This window comes from Spodoptera frugiperda, chromosome 3 (genome assembly GCF_023101765.2).
Source record: "Spodoptera frugiperda isolate SF20-4 chromosome 3, AGI-APGP_CSIRO_Sfru_2.0, whole genome shotgun sequence".
NCBI classification, from domain to species: Eukaryota; Metazoa; Arthropoda; class Insecta; order Lepidoptera; family Noctuidae; genus Spodoptera; species Spodoptera frugiperda.
The window spans coordinates 10,896,362-10,914,475 of NC_064214.1; the positions used below are offsets into that span (position 1 = coordinate 10,896,362).

Below are 18,114 nucleotides of genomic sequence, written 5' to 3' on the forward strand. Positions count from 1 at the left end.
CAACCGTCATTTTAAGCCAATGAGTCTGACAGTCGTCACTGGCCATACCTATGCAGGGACCATGAGAATTTTCCCTTCCAAAGCCAAAACCAAAAAAAATCTGTTCACGTATTGTCCGTCAAATGTAAGTGCAACTTCCCCACAATCCTGACACCGACATTTACATGAACGTTGAACAAAAAATAACAACAATGTATCCCTCAAAAAAGGAAATATTTCACGTTCGTCCTCATTTCTTTTTCCCAATTGTTGCGCTTGCGACGATATGCACAGATTGCGCAGTGCTCACGTTTTCGTGCCCACCAGACAAACGCCAGGCGTGACGTTCGCACCACGACAGACAAATTACGTTGTAAAAATTGGAAGACCATGTCTTTGCAGATTTCGAAACGCTAATTGGTTAAAATTAAAATGTCCAAAAGCAGTACAAAGAGAAATTGGGGAAATTACACACTCTTAGGGACAACCGATACTGTATACTTAATAACTTGAAGTAATAAAGTCCGCATTAGGCGTGCGTACGTGAATTCCATCAAATTTGCGTGAATTTGAGCAGGCTTTTACCACATGGAAATACATATCTGCATTACTTCATTGAAGCTATGCTTTTTATACGTAAAGTTGCTTGCTATGGATGGCTTTCCTACTATTGATACATCTCAAACTCGAGCTGCGCATTGTGTCCTCGCACAACATAGCTAAGTATTAGTGGAAACGGTCACATAGTTTCACAGCTTAGCTATTGACACTCGTTCGTATGCAAAGCTACATAGCACATCTCTGGCGGAAACAGGAGAATTCACATCCTAGTGTGGGAACTATAAGCAATGTGAACAGAGCAATCCCAATTCCAATCAGTATAAAACAGGAATTACGTAGGCAGGTACGTACACAGTACGCAACGCACAGTGCGTTATTGTTCGAATTAAAACAGGCTCGATGGCCGGCGGACGGGTCACGACTTGCGACTGTGTGCAGTTAATCACGCACCCGCTACGGTCCAATAACTACGAATGGCTTTACAGGTGTATACTTAGGAACGGGCCTATCTCTCATTGGGGTAGGCAGAGTTACTGGTATGCAGAGTAAATGACACGATTTTGTATACGTTCGGTCTCGTTGATATTGAGGTCGTCAATAAATGAGAATCCCGAAGATGGATTATGCCAATATTTTGTGCGAACAAGAAATCCAACCTGAATTTCCGTGTCATCATTCCAAAATATCGAATCTTGCTAGAATTTTCGAAAACTATTTTGCTTAACCCTTGGTGTGCCGAAACGCAGATCTACCCGAGCCACAATGTGTTTTCTATTGTGTCTTATATACTGGCAAACAAGAGGTTAATCTTATCAATAATAATATTTTAAAATTTTAAATTAATACTACGCCGAAGAAATATAAAACGTGAATCTATTACAAGTACTTACTAAATTGAGCATAGCATAATACATGTTTTGCATGTCCTCAATGATAATCAATCAATATTTTGAGAAATGAAATGATAGAAAGAAAATATTGATAAAATCTATAGATTAAATTGCTGATAATCTAATTAAATTAGGTCGTAGGCCGTTTTACATTTTGACTAATTAATTGATAGGTAGTATAAAAACCAAAACCATGTATTTTTAACATTTATAGCATTCAAAAATGTAATGATAAAGAATTACAAACAATCACATTTATGGAATAATTAGTGTGATTAGACGATAATTTTAATAGAGTATGAAACAAAGCTATTCTACCAATTGAATACTTCATGCAAATCACATCGTACTAATTTTTTTCGAGGGCGGAAATTCATACATTATACTCGGCCGCTCCCGCAGCTTAGATGAGGCGAGTCATTTCTACCCGTGGAAACTTGTAATTGGCCTTCCGTAGAGGAACGAAACATATGTCGAGTGGTATATTACATGTTATGTGTGTTTTTGTGTTGCACCTATGCTGCATGAGCATTTATTTGCAGACTGGAGGTAAAATACATTTCGCAAATTCCGCAAAGTAACGCCTGATTCTATTCATAATATATGAGACAACTAGCTAAATAGGTAAAAAGAAACCAAATACCATAACAATAACAAACTTTATTTCGCCTTACAACCTTTTTTATGTTTCAAAATTTCAACAGGAGTTAAATACAAGGTTTGTACGCAAGTCTCGCACTTATACTCTTTAGCATTAGGTTTCATTTCCCTTGAAGTTTTTGGTGCGTCTTCTTTAGGTTTAACTTCTTTGAGAGAGCAGGTGAATTGTTGGTGTTGTAAGCGTTCTAAAGGGGATAGGCAGACTGTGAGCTCACAGTTGGGGCAGGTCCAGGGAATATTGTACATTTCTTCATAGTTTCTGCCACTCCACACTGAGTCTACGACACTGGAAAGAAATATAATGTATGTAATTAAAACTCATTAGCAAACCATAATAATCCAGTGGTGTTTCTCAAAATAAGACTTGCCTTTTTTATTGTAACTTTCGTGAGACATAGTAAATTAATGATTATGTTATCGGCTTACTCACGTAAATGTTTGACAAACAAGAGTAGCAGCGCGACAATCGCCGCGTCGTGTGTCGCGGAATGCTGCTCATGAATATGAGCCTCTAGCATGACATGAAACTAGTCGAGTTCCTCGTCAAACATTTACGTGAGTAAGCCGATAACATAATAATTAAGACTTGCTTTATTTTCAGAGCTTCTACATAAGAGTACTTTGCCAACCGGCTCGACCAAAATGGTACACGGCCTCATAGAAAATCGACGTGTAATAACACACGGAGGCCCAATTACGCCCCTCTTCCAATCTTCCCAATCCCCAAATCAAAAACCCTTAAATTCCTAACCTCCAAAAGGCGGCAACGCACTTGTAACGCCTCTTGTGTTTCGGGTGTCCATGGGCGGTGGCGATTGCTTACCATCAGGTGATACGTCTGCTATATATACGTTTACCGGCTTATACCATATTATGAATATGTATGAGGTTATGTATGTACTGAATTATTAGGTAAATTTATTGCTATACATGATTTCAGACCCCGTGTTATTACTTTTGGTCGATGGCCTGTTGTTTCGGGTGTCCATGGGCGGTGGCGATTGCTTATTATCAGGTGATCCATTAGACAGTTGACCGGCTTAGTATAACAGAAAAAAATCAGTAACTTACCAATTATAAACAACATTATCAGTAACATAGACACCGCCTTTCTTCTCATGGGGTCTGCAAACGAAGTTCTCATCGAAAGGATTCGGGTCTATACTTGGATGTGCCTCATCATTACCACAGTATAGGACCTTGAGATCGCCCGGTAGTAACCTCTTAATGGTATAATACACTTCTGACGTCATATAAGAACTCATGTCGCAGGATAACTCGTGTTGAACTTCTTCGTATGATATCTTCTGCTGTTTTTGTTTTTCTAACTCACTCTCCACTGATTTCGTTGGGTTTGCGTCTGTGGAATATTGAAGGATTTTTTTATTTAAGAGTGCTTTCTACCAGCTATGTGCTATACTACGTTGCTGTGGATGCGTTTAGCTACCACCAAACATATTCATTGGTACAGAAGTACAGTACATAAAGCTTAGCACTGGTGGAAACGGACTCAGCTAGGCTATATTTTTTATATAGAAACATGTGTGCTATGAATGTGTTCAAAGATCAACAATTCCAGACTCCGTGCTAATACTGAAAAATTATCAAAAACCCAAAAAAGTGCAGCTATACTTTACCCGACCCGGGAATCGAACCCGAGATCTCTTTGCCGGCAGTCATACTTGCGACCATTCGACCAATGAGACAGACAAAATATAAAATGTAATGTAAAAGGAGACAAATAAAGTGCCGTGTTTAAACAAACTGTTGCACAGTTTGACGAGAATTAGTAATAAGGTAAATTTATGTATTTTCTATGAATAGACGTTATAAAAAAATAAAAACATGAAGGGTTGAGAAGGAAAAGGACGACCAAAGAATAAATGAAGAGATTGTGTGAGGAAAGTTATTTTTTGACTGGCAACTCATCGCTACTCACCCATGAGTCGTCTATTTATCAAGGCATCCCATCTTTGGCGTAGTTTCACAGCTTTCATTAGCAACTTCAACCCCGTTTCGGGGAATGGAAACTCTAGTAGCAGCCAAGAGTCACATACTATTCTGAAAAATAAAAAACAAGGAATGTTTTTTATAAATATAATATTTTTAGGTTCAGAAGTGGAATTTTATTAAAAAAATAAATACAATCGACAAGAAGCCGTTTATTTTTAAATCTTACAGATTTTAATCAATACAACATAACAATTAATCAAATACTGCAAACTTCAATAATTAAACAAAACGATTGGAAAAATGGCTTACGTGACCTTAATAACGACCAACACAGATTATCACAACCCTTCCGTACAATCCGAGAGCTGGCGAGCAAATAGGAGCATTTCTTATTAACAACCTCCTTTCATAGACTACTTCAGGGTAGATAGAAACTCATTACATGATAGATAGAAACTCCTTACAACTCCTTACATGATAGATAGAAACTCCTTACACGGCCTCTCCTGACGGTGAGTCGTCCTCGACACAGTTTCTTCTTGTGATCCCGCTGGGACCGGCCACTGGAGAGGTCGGTGGATCGGTTACAACACCCTCATCCAGCAAGGGCATGGACAGTGCAGCTGTAGGAGCAAACTCTATTTGCACTTCCGTCTCCTCGTCATCGTTAGTTTCATCTAAAAGTGTTCAGGAATACAACATAGGAACACCCAATCTTGCTAACCAATCATTCAGTCTCCACTCAGTCAATTCATTCCTCATTCTATCAGAACTATCTCAAAAGACGCACATTCATCGTTCTCAAAGAAAAAGCAAACAAACTACAACCAAGCCAAGGCATAAACTGTGAGTTTCCAAGGCCTGTATGCTTAATCTCCCCGGTTGACTTCATCATTAAATCACCGGAGAATCCAATAACATAATCTGCAAAACAGACCCACTCGTACGAAGACCGTATTCAAACGTACGAGCGCATTCCACACGCAGACCGTATTCGAACGTGTGAAGCTTCCCGACACGCAGACCGTATTCGAACGTGTCGAGGCTTCCCGACACGCAGACCGTATTCGAACGTGTCGAGGCTTCCCGACACGCAGACCGTATTCGAACGTGTCGAGGCTTCCCGACACGCAGACCGTATTCGAACGTGTCGAGGCTTCCCAACACGCAGACCGTATTCGAACGTGTCGAGGCTTCCCGACACGCAGACCGTATTCGAACGTGTCGAGGCTTCCCAACACGGTGACCGCAATCATCCGTGCTGAGGCATTCAACAAGCAGAGTGCATCATACAAGTGAGGTTCACCATTTAGATAATATTCGTACTAATGAGCCTTGCATAACTGTCGACATTATGAGGTCAACTTACTTTCAAAAAATGCGGCACATGTTTCAGGGCTCCACTCACCCCGCCACGGCACCATGAACTGAGCAGCAGCCTGCGTTGTTTTACCATAACTGCCGCCGAGCAAACGTAGCGTGTAACGGCCACTAGGTAGAACTTCCACCACCTTGTATGGGCCGCGCATGCCGGAGTCGAGTTTCCCTGCCAACTGAGAGTATTTGATTACAAAGACCAAGTCATCAACATTGAATTGGCGTGGTGTACTCCGTCGGTGGTTAACTTGCTCGTCTTGCTTGATTTGGTTGTTACTGAGGAGTTCTCGGGCTCTGCTTCTTGTGATTTCACGTAGTGCCTCTCTGTTAGGTGCCAAACCCTCGATTGTCACATCACGTACTAGCGCTCGAACCACAGGAGTTGTAGATTCTGTGCCTATTAGAAGATTCAAGGGAGATACCTGCGTAGTCTTCTGTCTTGTGATGTTCAGCATCAGTTGTAGTTTCCACAGAGTTTCCGACCACTGCAGATTTTTGTGGTTGGCTTGGATGCGTAACATGTTGAGTATTGTCCGCATGTACCTTTCCGCTTGACCATTTGCCTGGTGCATCTCTGGCGTGATGTAGTGCAGGTTGCAGCCGAGTTCGTTAATCCATGCCACGAATTCTTTAGACTCGAACATACGTCCTTTGTCCGTGACCATAAGTTTTGGCACCCCAAACAAGGAGATAGCCTGAGTAATGACGCGTTTAAGTTCCGTAGAATCTTGTCGGTAAATAGGGTAGAGGATCCTGCCAAGCCTAAAAGTTGTCGCACCTGCTTTACGTTCTCGGGAGGCAAAGAGCTGACTAAGGCTTCCACTTTCCGTGGACTCGGCCTAACCTGACCTTACGTTATGAGTCTACCTAAATATTCGACTTCAGTAACCAGAAACGAACATTTGGCCAGATTTATTGAAAAACCAGCTATTGTGAGAATTCTAAGTACCTTACGCAACAGTTCAATTCCCTCGTGTACCGTATTACTCAGAAGAAGGACGTCATCGACATAAACTAACACGTTACCCTCATTAATATGTGCGCCCTTCATCTAACACGTTACCCTCATTAATATGTGCGCATCATCGTTAGAAGAACGCATTGAACGCGAGTGTGATCTCGACCGGTCGCGAGGAGCACTACGAGAGCGATCCCTACTACGCAATTCGCACCTAACACGAGTACGCGACCGATGCACTTCAGTATTGCGAGAATCATGTCGATCTCGGACACGCAAGCCATCCCGCGAAGTTCGTTGTCTGTCGCTCGAATTGCGGTTTGATCTAACCTCACTACGGTCGCGAGACCTACGAGAAGTATGCCGATCTCGATTACGCGAATCGCCTCTGGAGGGGCGCCTCCGTGGACTAGGCATCCTTGTACGTCTCGTAAATACAGTTAACAACGGCAATTAAACACAAAAATAGTAAAAAGAAAGAAAACTGAAGTAAGCAGTAGTTGTAAACAAAGCAAAGTTTAAAAGTTAACGGTTTTCTTGTTTTCAACTGATTTACAAATTCAAAAGCAAATTAACGTTAGTGTGGGCTTATAAGTCCTTTATCCCACTTCTGATTTTAGGTTCAGAAGTGGAATTTTATTAAAAAAATAAATACAATCGACAAGAAGCCGTTTATTTTTAAATCTTACAGATTTTAATCAATACAACATAACAATTAATCAAATACTGCAAACTTCAATAATTAAACAAAACGATTGGAAAAATGGCTTACGTGACCTTAATAACGACCAACACAGATTATCACAACCCTTCCGTACAATCCGAGAGCTGGCGAGCAAATAGGAGCATTTCTTATTAACAACCTCCTTTCATAGACTACTTCAGGGTAGATAGAAACTCATTACATGATAGATAGAAACTCCTTACAACTCCTTACATGATAGATAGAAACTCCTTACAATATATACATAATATACTAACTACTCCCGCGCGGTGTCACTCGCTCTACTCGACAAAGTAGCGTGATGTTTGTATTTAGCGTTCCTCGATAAATGAACTACCCAACATAAAATCATGATTTAAATTGAACCAGTAGTTCTATAGATTATTGTGTTCAAACAAACAAATTCTTCAGCTTTATTATTATTAGTGTAGATTCATGTCTAAACGTCATTTTAACTGTAATGAACAATATTAAACAGTTGATACAAACCTTGTAAAGCCAATATTCGTGTCTATCGAATGCGCTAATAGTAGTAGAGTTTGCGCAGCGGGCATGCGCATAGAATTCACTATGTACGGCTTAGTCGTTTCCAACAGTGATCTGAAAATAAAGATAAGTATTTTATTAGAACTCGAAAGGGGATATTTACCATGTTTTTCTAGAGTTTTAGTACTAGTGTTAGTGACCATGTCAGTTTAAAAACTTATATAAGTGTTTTATTAATAATACAACCCTCATTTTTGTAACCTTAGTGCTTAAATATGACTATTTTGACAATAAATCATTAGAAATTATAATGGAAAAATGTGTATTTACGCATGTTCTCCGTGAGCTTAGCAACGAAAAAGCATCCGAACTTACAACTGTAGGGATGTGCCTGGCAAGCATAATCATAATATGTATAAGCAAGAGTGAAAAAAAAAACAAGAAATACACTTATAACGCAACGCAACGTCACGCCTTTCATCCCTGAAGGGGTAGACAAAGGTGCACACTAAGGCACGTAATGCTATGCAATGTACCTCCACTTTTCACAATTTATGCTTAAAGTCCCATGTAATAGGGGTTAAACCTATTGTTATATACTGGGTACAATTCCAGACTCCGTGCTACTACTGAGTAAGCTAGTAAAACTTTGTAATGTCGTAAGTAATTATGTATCGTAAGTAAATATGTGTCATAAGTAAATATACTTACAAATAACACAAAATCTGATGTTTAGAAGACACAGGCAACTTGCCGTCGTAGCCCACAGCGTTGAGTTCCCTCATATCTGACAATATGTCCGCTTCTGTCAGCTGTAGGATTTTAGACTGCTTGCCGAAGTATGATGTCGGGTGTAGGAACACGAACGGTTTGCTCCACGTGTGGTAGAGCTGCTCTGCTACTGACTGTGGGTAGAAAAGTTTTGTTTATTATTGTCTATCTGAATTAATATAATAGAGAGATTTTTTGTGTTTAAAGAAAATAAAGAAAAAGTTTATATTTCACACGCAAAAGAAAAAATCTGAGGAACTCGACTGGCGATAGTCGCCAGTAGCAGCGCGACAATCGCCGCGTCATGTGTCGCGGAATGCTGCTAATGAATATGAGCCTCTAGCAGGGCTTGAAACTAGTCAAGTTCCTCGTCAAACAATTACGTGATTATCCACGTAATTTTTTGATACCGTGCCAATAACATAATAATTAATTTAATATGTCTCACGAAAGTTATAATAAAAATAATAATTAATACGTATTGTATGGATATTATACGTATGTCACAAGACTGCGGTAAAAGTTTCAGCAGCAATTCACAGTTCATCATGTGCAAGACAGGGCCTCGCGCTGGTATTCTACTGGTCGGTTATAAGGAGAAATTATTTGATGTTTTGATTTTCTCTAGGGTTTTTCTTAAGGGTACAGTCGGCAATAACTATAATTTACCTTGTGATGGTTGAATCCGTCTGCTACCGCTACTTGTGGGTACAAAGCTCTGCACAGAACCAACTGAAAGTAAAACGAAAACAATAAATTTCCATTCAATATAGGACTGAACAGCACTATTATTTAATTACATGCTATTTACCACTGTACCTTTGATCTTTGTTACAAATTATTTTAACAAAACATAATAAACAGCTCGAACGAAAGAAAGATAGAAAAAACATTTATTCCATACGCTAAATTAAGACGCGACATGTATAGTTTACACAAATACGGCCTTTTTGCGCCGTGTATACTTTTTTCTTTTCATATTTATTATTTATGTTTATTATTTTTTAATCGGTGCAAATAAACTGTTTTTCTTTCTTTCTTCTTTCTAAATATTTGTAAATACATGACATTTTATAAAAAAAGTTTGCAATGAAAAGGGACCAACTAAGGACATTACACTGCTGGATTTAAAGTCTCTTTTACATAAGGGTTCTAATCCTCACCTTCAACATAACAAGATCCCGTCCACTAGAAGCGCTGGAGCCGGCAATAAGCGACTGTATCCGCTGAGCATCATTCGTCAATCTAAACTCCACATCTCTAATGTCTATGTCCTCATCATCATTCGCATTCTCATCCACAATCTCCCAGGAACTCATTTTGAGACGCTTCTTGCGTTTCAGGTCGTTGGCTGCTTTTTGTTTGAATTGGCTGTGAATAGGAGTAATTTACATAAGATCATTAAAAATTATAAAATAACTATATGAACTAAATTATGTAAGATTCATAGAAATTGGCAGTCCATTGTCTCTGCTTACTCCCATGGGAGACAGGCGTGAGGTTATATATATATTTACTGTTTTATATTGTGAATTTACTGCCATACACGATTCCAGATTTCCGTATCACTTTTGGACGACTTAGGAAACGAATCTAAAACCCCTTGCTCAGGTGTACTATTTGTAATCACATGATTAACGGTAACGTAGAATTTCTATTTCCAAATGGCAAGATATACAGACTAAAGGTACGCGTCTACAGGCCCGCATCGTACGCATCACACGCACCGCACGCAACGCATTTTAGTTTGTCTTGTATAGAAACTCATACAACTGCGTCCACTGATCCGCATCGTACGGGCCGCATCATCAGCAATGCCTACATGCGATGCGTACTGATGACGTCATACGGAATGCGTACAATGCGGGCCTATGGACGCTTACCTTTACAGACACATGGTACATACATATATTATTACAACAAAACTTACCGTCGTGCATCCTTCAACTGCTTCACTTGGCCATGCCGTAGCGCCCTCTCTGCTGACGACATAGATTCCGGCTCTGGGGTCTCCATTAAATTGCTCGACTGAAAGACAAACCAAACAATAATAAAATAAAAGGAAAGTGAACAATATACAAGCTAAATTTTGCTTAAAACAAACTTGTAATAGGGATCTAAGTTGCGCAGCTAGTTTGGTGAGTTTGCGCAGTACAAAATGAGAACAAACGCTCAATAACTACAAGCTAAATTAACTTTTAAACAAACCTGTAATAAAGACCTAAGTTGCGCACCTAGTTTGGTGAGTTAGAGCAGTACAACTGAATAACTACAAGCTAAATTAACCCTTAAAAACCAATATTAGAGATCTAAGTTGCACAGCCAGTTCGGTGATATTGCGCATTTTGCGCAGCGGATCGGTGACTTTGCACAACGCAAAATGGGAATAAGTACTCAATAACTACAAGCTAAATTAAGTTAAATTAAGCTTTATACAAACCTGTAATAGAGATCTAAGTTGCGCAGCCAGTTTAGTGAGTTCATAAAGTCGTTGTTCTTCGATCCCTCGTCTCCTACACCAGGCTCTGCCGCCGCGGGTGTCTCGTTTCTCTCTAAGCCAGGCGCAGTATAACGATAGAAGGGTTAATGGATCACCGTGGTCTGATTCATCTGGTTTGCGAGCGTTCTGTAAGTTGACAAACATAATGGGTTTAGATTGGTTAATTGTTGGTGATTTTTTTTTAATATGTCCCTGCGGAAATTGTTTCCTTGTCGTGTCTGCATTTACATTTACGTGACATGTATGTGATTCATATTACTGGTTTTTTCAAAATTTTCATTATTAAACATTTACAATGGTATCCAGCATATTATGACATTAAGGTCACCGCCTTTTACATGAGACTCATAACATAACTAGGGAGTACTTAAAGTAACATTTAATCCCTTGTCGAATATGAACATACATACAATGCATACACACCTAAATCAAGTTTTTTACCATTTTTGTCTGTCTGTCTTTTTGTTCCGACTAATCTCTGAAATGGCTGAACCAATTTTGATGGGACTTTTATTGGCAGGTAGCTGATGTACTAAGAAGTAACTCAGGCTACTTTTATTTTAGAAAAAATAAAAATCCCAAATTCTGTGGGAAGTCATTATTCTAGGCGGACGAAGTTACGAGCCACTTAGCGATAGACTAAAATACTATTAATTAACCAGCTCACCTCACACTCAAAGTCCCGATGCGCTCTAGTAGTATAAATAGATCGTATGCCGAGCGCGGCCGCTAACGCTAGAGCTGAGTCCAGTTTATGTGGCGGTAGTGTCGCGGCGCCTACTACCAGGGTCTTAGCAAGACATACTTCTACCGGCAGATTGGCCAGCGCCTTGCCTAAAGCTGTTAGTTTCTCGTTTGATGTTAATGCTCCCTGGAAGAAGAGATTTTTGTTTAGATGACATGAAGTGTCAAAGCTTCACATGATATGCGTCAAATCGTTTGACAAAAATCATTTTTCAACATGTTTTCATTCATTCAGCAGCCCGTAACGAGTCTACTGCTGGACTATGAGCCTCCTCCACAAACGATGTGCGTGTGAACTGAGGGTCCACACTGGGAATTCACGAAATGAAAATAATAGTTTTTAAACTGACATGGTCACTAACACTATTATTAGAACTTATGATGGGATATTTACCATGTTTATTTATTTTGATGAGTGAAATATCGGAATCTCATCAAAATGAATAAACACGGTAAATATCCCGTCATAAATTCTAATAATAGTGAAAATAATAGGATTTCGTAGTAGACTTAAAACAATTGTAGAACGAATCTGGGAATTTTTAACGGCTTTGCTGAAATTCACACGCTTGGCAGAGATTTATGAACATTTTTACTATATACAAAAAAGTCAACTACCTCGAAGCCTTCAACAAGCAGGACAGGATTCTTTTTGGGACATTACAGTCTCACAAAATGCACCCTTCCCCCCAATTTTCTGTATAAGTAACTTACATGTTGTTTCAACTCCAACAACGCGTTTTCAACCGCATCTTCAGGCGGAGTATCGAGGAAAGGGAACCGTCTGACGTCACTGACTCCTAAGGAGCTCATCAGGAGTAGGAGTGACGCGAGAGGAACACGAGACACTTCAGGAGTGCTGAAGTCATCCATATCATTGAATTGCTCCTGTGAATAAATGCGGTAGCAGACGCCGGGACCTGTGGGGGTAAGACAAATTCTTCATCAAGTAAGATTGACTTTAACGTTAAAGTTAAAGTTAGATTGTTTAAGCCATTAAGGGTCGGTTCATAGCTGACGGAACATGCGACGCGTATCATCGGTCGCGTAACACCAGAACAGACAAATGTATAGAAAAACGCTTGACCGTTCACACTCAACCAATGATGTCAGTACGACGAACCGACCCTAACTGACGTATGTGATAAACTTCTAACTGAATGGTAGTGTAAACGGGAATCTTCTATCAACCTTTATCAGTTCTATTTATCCGTCTATGAGTGGCTGAAGAGGACATGGTTGGAGGTGGACCACTGGGTAATGACAACTTAAGAGCAAATTTTTTTCAGTTATTTAATCACCATGGTGACAATTTTCGACAGCGGAGTTGCAATACGAGCAGTCCGTCTATCATTGAATAAAATAACGAAGCAGTATAATATGTTTATGTCGTTTCAAGTATTATTAAACGTACCTGTTCTCCCCGCTCGTCCTTTGCGCTGATCTGCACTAGCCTTCGATATCCAAAACTCTTTCAATCGCTGCATCTTTGTCGTGGAATCGTAACTCATTTCTTTTACCTGAAATAACAAATAATAAAAGTGAAATACATATACTTATTGAATTAATTGAAATATACAACTGGTTCAAGTAGTTTGATATACGCTGTATATGCTTATGAGCCCCGGTCATTGCTCGAAACTCGAGCACCCCGAATAGTTTAACACGACCACTTAAATAAAACGATAAAATATGTTTTTCATACATTATAGCAATACCAACCTTGCCGGAATCCACGACGAATCTTATCCCATCGATAGTGACAGAAGTTTCAGCTATATTCGTAGATACTATACACTTCCTAACTCCTTCTGGGGGGTAATCAAACACCTGGAAAAATAAATTGGTCATATACCATCTTTGGTCAAGTAAGCGAGATAGTTAATATCAAAATAATGACTGTTTTGTTGGTAGCAAAGCCTACTGTGAAAATGTGGTTTAAATACCTTGTCAGGCAAAGTATTATTAAGACATTTTTTTCGCATTCAACTGTTATTGATACTTTTTTAAATAAAAAGTTATTGATACTTTTTTAAATAAAAAGTATCAATAACAGGTGAGTGCGACGACCTTGCCTCACTGCGCATGTGTGTCGTGAAACTAGAAGACCTTTCCTCCGTGTGAGAGTAAGTCTTTATATTTCAATCAATGAGAATAACTCACGAAATTGTATGCAATATAGATATGTACGTCTTTTCCTGGCTGGATTATAGGCGGAACTTGAAACTATAGGCAGAGAGCTAATCTAAACTAGAATTGATATTTATATTTACCTTATCTTGCTCAGCAAGTGACAAACCGCTGTGTAGCGGTAGAACGATCCAGTTCTTCGACTTCTCCGCATACTGCTGAGCTGCATCACATATTGTAGTGATTTCTTGGACACCCGACAAGAATATCAACAGATCACCTCTTTCATTACCTGTAAAAATAATAACTTTAAAAAAAGAAACGTAATCTAAGCTAAACCCATTGTTTTAATAGTGGCCTGCTATTCTTCTGTGGACAGGCATGTCCTAAAATTTGAAACATTCAATTGGAGGCATCCTCTAACTAAACCATCTGTGACCCAACAACGCAAGCATTGTTTCACGTCGGTTTGTGAGGCAGTGGTATCACTCCGGACGAGCCGACCCAACCTGTAATCAAGCAGGCGATCACCGGTGACCGCTTTCGCGAATTTTTATTGTAATGTTTATTATGTAAGTGTCGTGTATTGTAAAGTAAGTATAATTTTAGTGCTAGTAGACGAGTTAATGCCGATGCATGGCTCTCCTACACTCAAGAACATAATTATTTTGGCTGATAATGACTAAACCATAATAAAGTATAAAGTTGTTTAGACACTCACGTGGATATTTACTATCAATTAGCTGCATAACCTGCACATAGGGCTGTGGGTCGAGCCGATCATCTCTCGTCGGTTTGTCGTCTATCAATATAGGTTTATAGTGCAACTGGATCGGGAATAAACGACCTGGGACCTGGAAGTAAACATAAACGATTATATTGTTATTGTATAAAACACTATAGAACAGAGATCAAGTTAAGAAAGATCTAAGTGCCACACTGTACACTAAGATCTTACTTTTTTAAGGGGGAAAATCAATGTCTTCTATGTAAGAGAGTGTCAGATTCATATTGACGAAAAACCACCCCGTTGCTACTCCTGCTTTTCGAGGCGGAGCCCCTGTGTTTATAGGGGCTTGCCACTTGATAGTCTGCAGCTCCAGACTAAGATCTTACTTAAACTATACATATGTTTTAAAAATTCACTCTTATGTCCACATAGTTAAATAACTACTTCTACTTAATTGATCGGGGGATGCGAGCGCGTTTCGGGATTGATTCTCAGATCAGACACAAGTATTATTGGAACTTTAAAATATTTCTGATGTCTAGAATGATACCCCACTGGCCTATATTAGGCCAGTTACCTAATACAGGTCCTTTTACATGAGAATAATAACATAACAGGTAAAAAGTAATTAGGTGTTACATTGAAAATGTGATATATTTCCTACCTGTATAACAACAGCAGATTCCGCAGAGAAATAGTCTTCAAACAGCTTAATATTGATAGTAGCGGACATGAGTACAAGTTTGATATCAGTCCGAGTGTGTATCAGGCATTTCAATATACCCAATAGGAAATCTCCCATCAAATGCCGCTCATGTACTTCGTCCAGAATTATGACGTCATAGTTTGGTAGGTTTTCTGATGACATCTGAAATTTTTTAACAGGATAAAGATTAAATGATGTTTCATTTTCGTTCATTCAAATGTGATCGAGGATGCTCGAAATTACTTCCGTGCGTTTTCGACTACTTTCGGGCGTTATTCGTAGCGTATACAAATCGGTTAAGCCGTTTCTGAGATCAACGTAATGAAACATACAGATATATAGATCAGGCGAAATGGAAAGATTGTTTTGGGATCTTTTGGGTATATAAAAACCGCCTTTATCATTTTTTGAGTGTCATGTATAGACAGTAATCTGTAATAGTTTTACTATATGTACAGAAGATATAAATATAAAGAAAAGGATATTGAATCATACACTCCATACGTTTTTAGTTATTAGAACCTCAGCCTTGCCCATCAGAGAATAAAAGCCACAATTGAATGTACATAAAATGTTAGTTAACTAAAATGTACGGTACCTGACCTGTCTAAGCAATAATCCTTCGGTAATGAAACATATCTTCGTATCCACAGTCTTGCTCTTCTCAAACCTTATCTGATAGCCGACTTTACTTTCAAACTGCGTTAGCATTTCATATGCAACTCTTTTCGATAAAGATACACAGGCTATTCTTCGTGGTTGTGTACAGGCTGCAAAGCAAATTAGTCTTTCATTAGTTTGTTATAAAGTTTATAATGAGGTTACTTGTCAAACTGATTTTTTTTCTTTCTGTCTTCTTTCTTAATTGAGCTGCCCCACATTAGGATTCTCTCCTGTTTCGTGGTTTACAAATAAATAAGTTTACATACACATGACACCAAGACCCGAAACAACAATTTGTGGATCATACAAAGAGTTGCTCTGTGCGGGAATCGAACCCGCTACACATTACACAACAGCTGGTAGCCTAGCCTTTTTACCAACCGTGCAAACAGTAAAATGACAGTTGAGAGGAGAGTCTATCTGCTTTACTTATAACAATTTTGTATAACATACAACTTACCAATACTTTCAAATCCTGCTTCATGTAAGTACTGAGGAACCTGCGTGGACTTGCCACATCCAGTGTCACCGGCCACCACCACCACTCTTTCATTTTTCACTGCAGCCACTATTTCATTTCTGTAATAAAACAATATCACACACATCACATCAACAGCCTATAAGTGGCCACTGCTGACAAAAGGCCTCTTCTAAAACAAAATATTTAGAAGAAAATAAATTAATAATAATTTATAGACTTGTTCAATATTTCAGAATTAAAAATAAGTTTTATTGTTCAGTCAATCAAGAAAGTAAATTTTTGTAAACTAATTATTTTTATTATAATAAGAAGTATATGATTAATTACCTATATTTAGCCACTGGCAAATCTTTTTGAGCCTGTCTCAATTTTCTAAGCTTCTCAAACTTCTCTTTATTCTTAAAATCTAGGTAAATAGAAACAATATTCAAGAATGCTTGAAATAGTTTTTTGTCCAACTTTCCTCTTCTACTATCATGGTACACAGTATCTACATACTTTATTGATGTTTTAAAATTTATACAATCAAATTTTGAGAACGTTTGGGAAGTATTATCGCTGTTTTCCTCCGGCCCATAGTCTATAATGGGTTTGCCGGCCTTTCTCAAAGTAGCTTCATATTTCTTCAAAAACACCCAAAAGTCGTCAAGGTTATTCACAACAGTATTACTTTCATTGCTGTATAAAATAATTTTGTTTAAATCTCGCTTATAATTCGTAAAACTAAAGTCTTCTTCAACACTTTTTGATGTTGAAGTAGAAGCTGATGTTTTCTTTATTTTATGTCTATCCCTATCACGAGAACGGGATCGAGACCGTGAACGCTTTCGCTTATAATAGTTACTACTGCAAGGAGAAGGGCTTCGCCCCATTTTAATGCAATAAAATAATATTTTTCTATCACAAGAAATAAAAACAAACAAGCACTTAAAAATTACAATTTGACAAGTGACAACTGACGTCTGACAGTTAACATTTTTTCTTTCTTTCTTTTGTCTCAAGGTAGAAAATTCTTTAGTTTAAAGTCTGGAGTCCTACCATAAAGCAAATACATAGAGTCCAAATTACTGGATAGCTAAATAACTAATCAGTGAGTACTGGTATCACCTGGCTGGTCTTATACATGCATGAAGTTGCATTGAGGCCATTGTCTATAAGGAGTTTGAGTTAACAAATTACCAAGTTAATCAGGCGAGATAGCGGCCAAACGTCGGCCCATTTAACATTAAAAAAAAATACCACAGTTGGTCGCTTCAGAGCTTGCCCTATCTCGGAGACGTACCATGGGCAATGGGCATGTCATTGCCATGCCATGTAATAATGAGAGCTACCGTATATTTGCTCACCAGATGATGCTAGTGTATACCTCTCGTTTTTCATTCAATAAGGAATAAACTTGTGTTACACCACTGGACGTTCAATATTTGACAGCTGCAATAATAATAATTGTACAAAGACCTTCTATTATACATTTACACCATCTGGTTAATACCAAAAGTACAGTAGCCCCCATTTAGACCCACTTCAAAACGCCTCAGATTCTAAACTTTAGAAGTCCTTTAGATAGTTTGATATCGATTTGATAAAAGCGATTAAACGAAAATTCTTTTCAGACACCCAGTCAGCCCGGAAAATGCATAGTGAATACTTTAATAATTTTTATAAAGATACAAAGTTACATGTACCCAACATGTAACTTTTCTATCTACCAGTCATTTGATTTGACGAATGCAATGCATGCAACTATGCAACCAATGACGACAGGAGGATAGTTTTCATTACTTTTAGGAGGATTTATCAT

General features: G+C 38.6%; 1 protein-coding gene across 3 annotated transcripts; it reads right to left on the reverse strand.

The window, feature by feature from the left end:
• Positions 1-2,075: 2,075 nt before the first annotated feature.
• Positions 2,076-17,686, reverse strand: LOC118274327 (probable ATP-dependent RNA helicase DHX34). Of its 3 annotated transcripts, none has more exons than XM_050705881.1 (19): positions 17,680-17,686; positions 16,293-16,378; positions 15,773-15,939; positions 15,128-15,331; positions 14,455-14,587; positions 13,877-14,025; positions 13,326-13,433; positions 13,018-13,123; positions 12,318-12,523; positions 11,527-11,730; positions 10,800-10,985; positions 10,290-10,387; positions 9,523-9,730; positions 9,029-9,091; positions 8,300-8,493; positions 7,592-7,702; positions 4,030-4,151; positions 3,162-3,450; positions 2,076-2,376 (listed from the first exon to the last, which is right to left on the reverse strand). In XM_050705881.1, exons 3-19 carry the CDS (start codon positions 15,878-15,880, stop codon positions 2,091-2,093), a joined length of 2,775 nt encoding a protein of 924 aa, XP_050561838.1. In that variant the 5' UTR covers positions 15,881-15,939; positions 16,293-16,378; positions 17,680-17,686; the 3' UTR covers positions 2,076-2,090. The 3 variants fall into 3 exon arrangements, with proteins under 3 accessions (XP_050561838.1, XP_050561831.1, XP_050561836.1); XM_050705874.1 differs by lacking the exon at positions 17,680-17,686 and adding an exon at positions 16,641-17,263 and having other exon boundaries at positions 16,293-16,411; XM_050705879.1 differs by lacking the exons at positions 2,076-2,376; positions 3,162-3,450; positions 4,030-4,151; positions 17,680-17,686 and adding exons at positions 4,518-4,720; positions 5,413-5,596; positions 16,641-17,263 and having other exon boundaries at positions 16,293-16,411.
• Between the last annotated feature and the right edge of the window lie 428 nt (positions 17,687-18,114).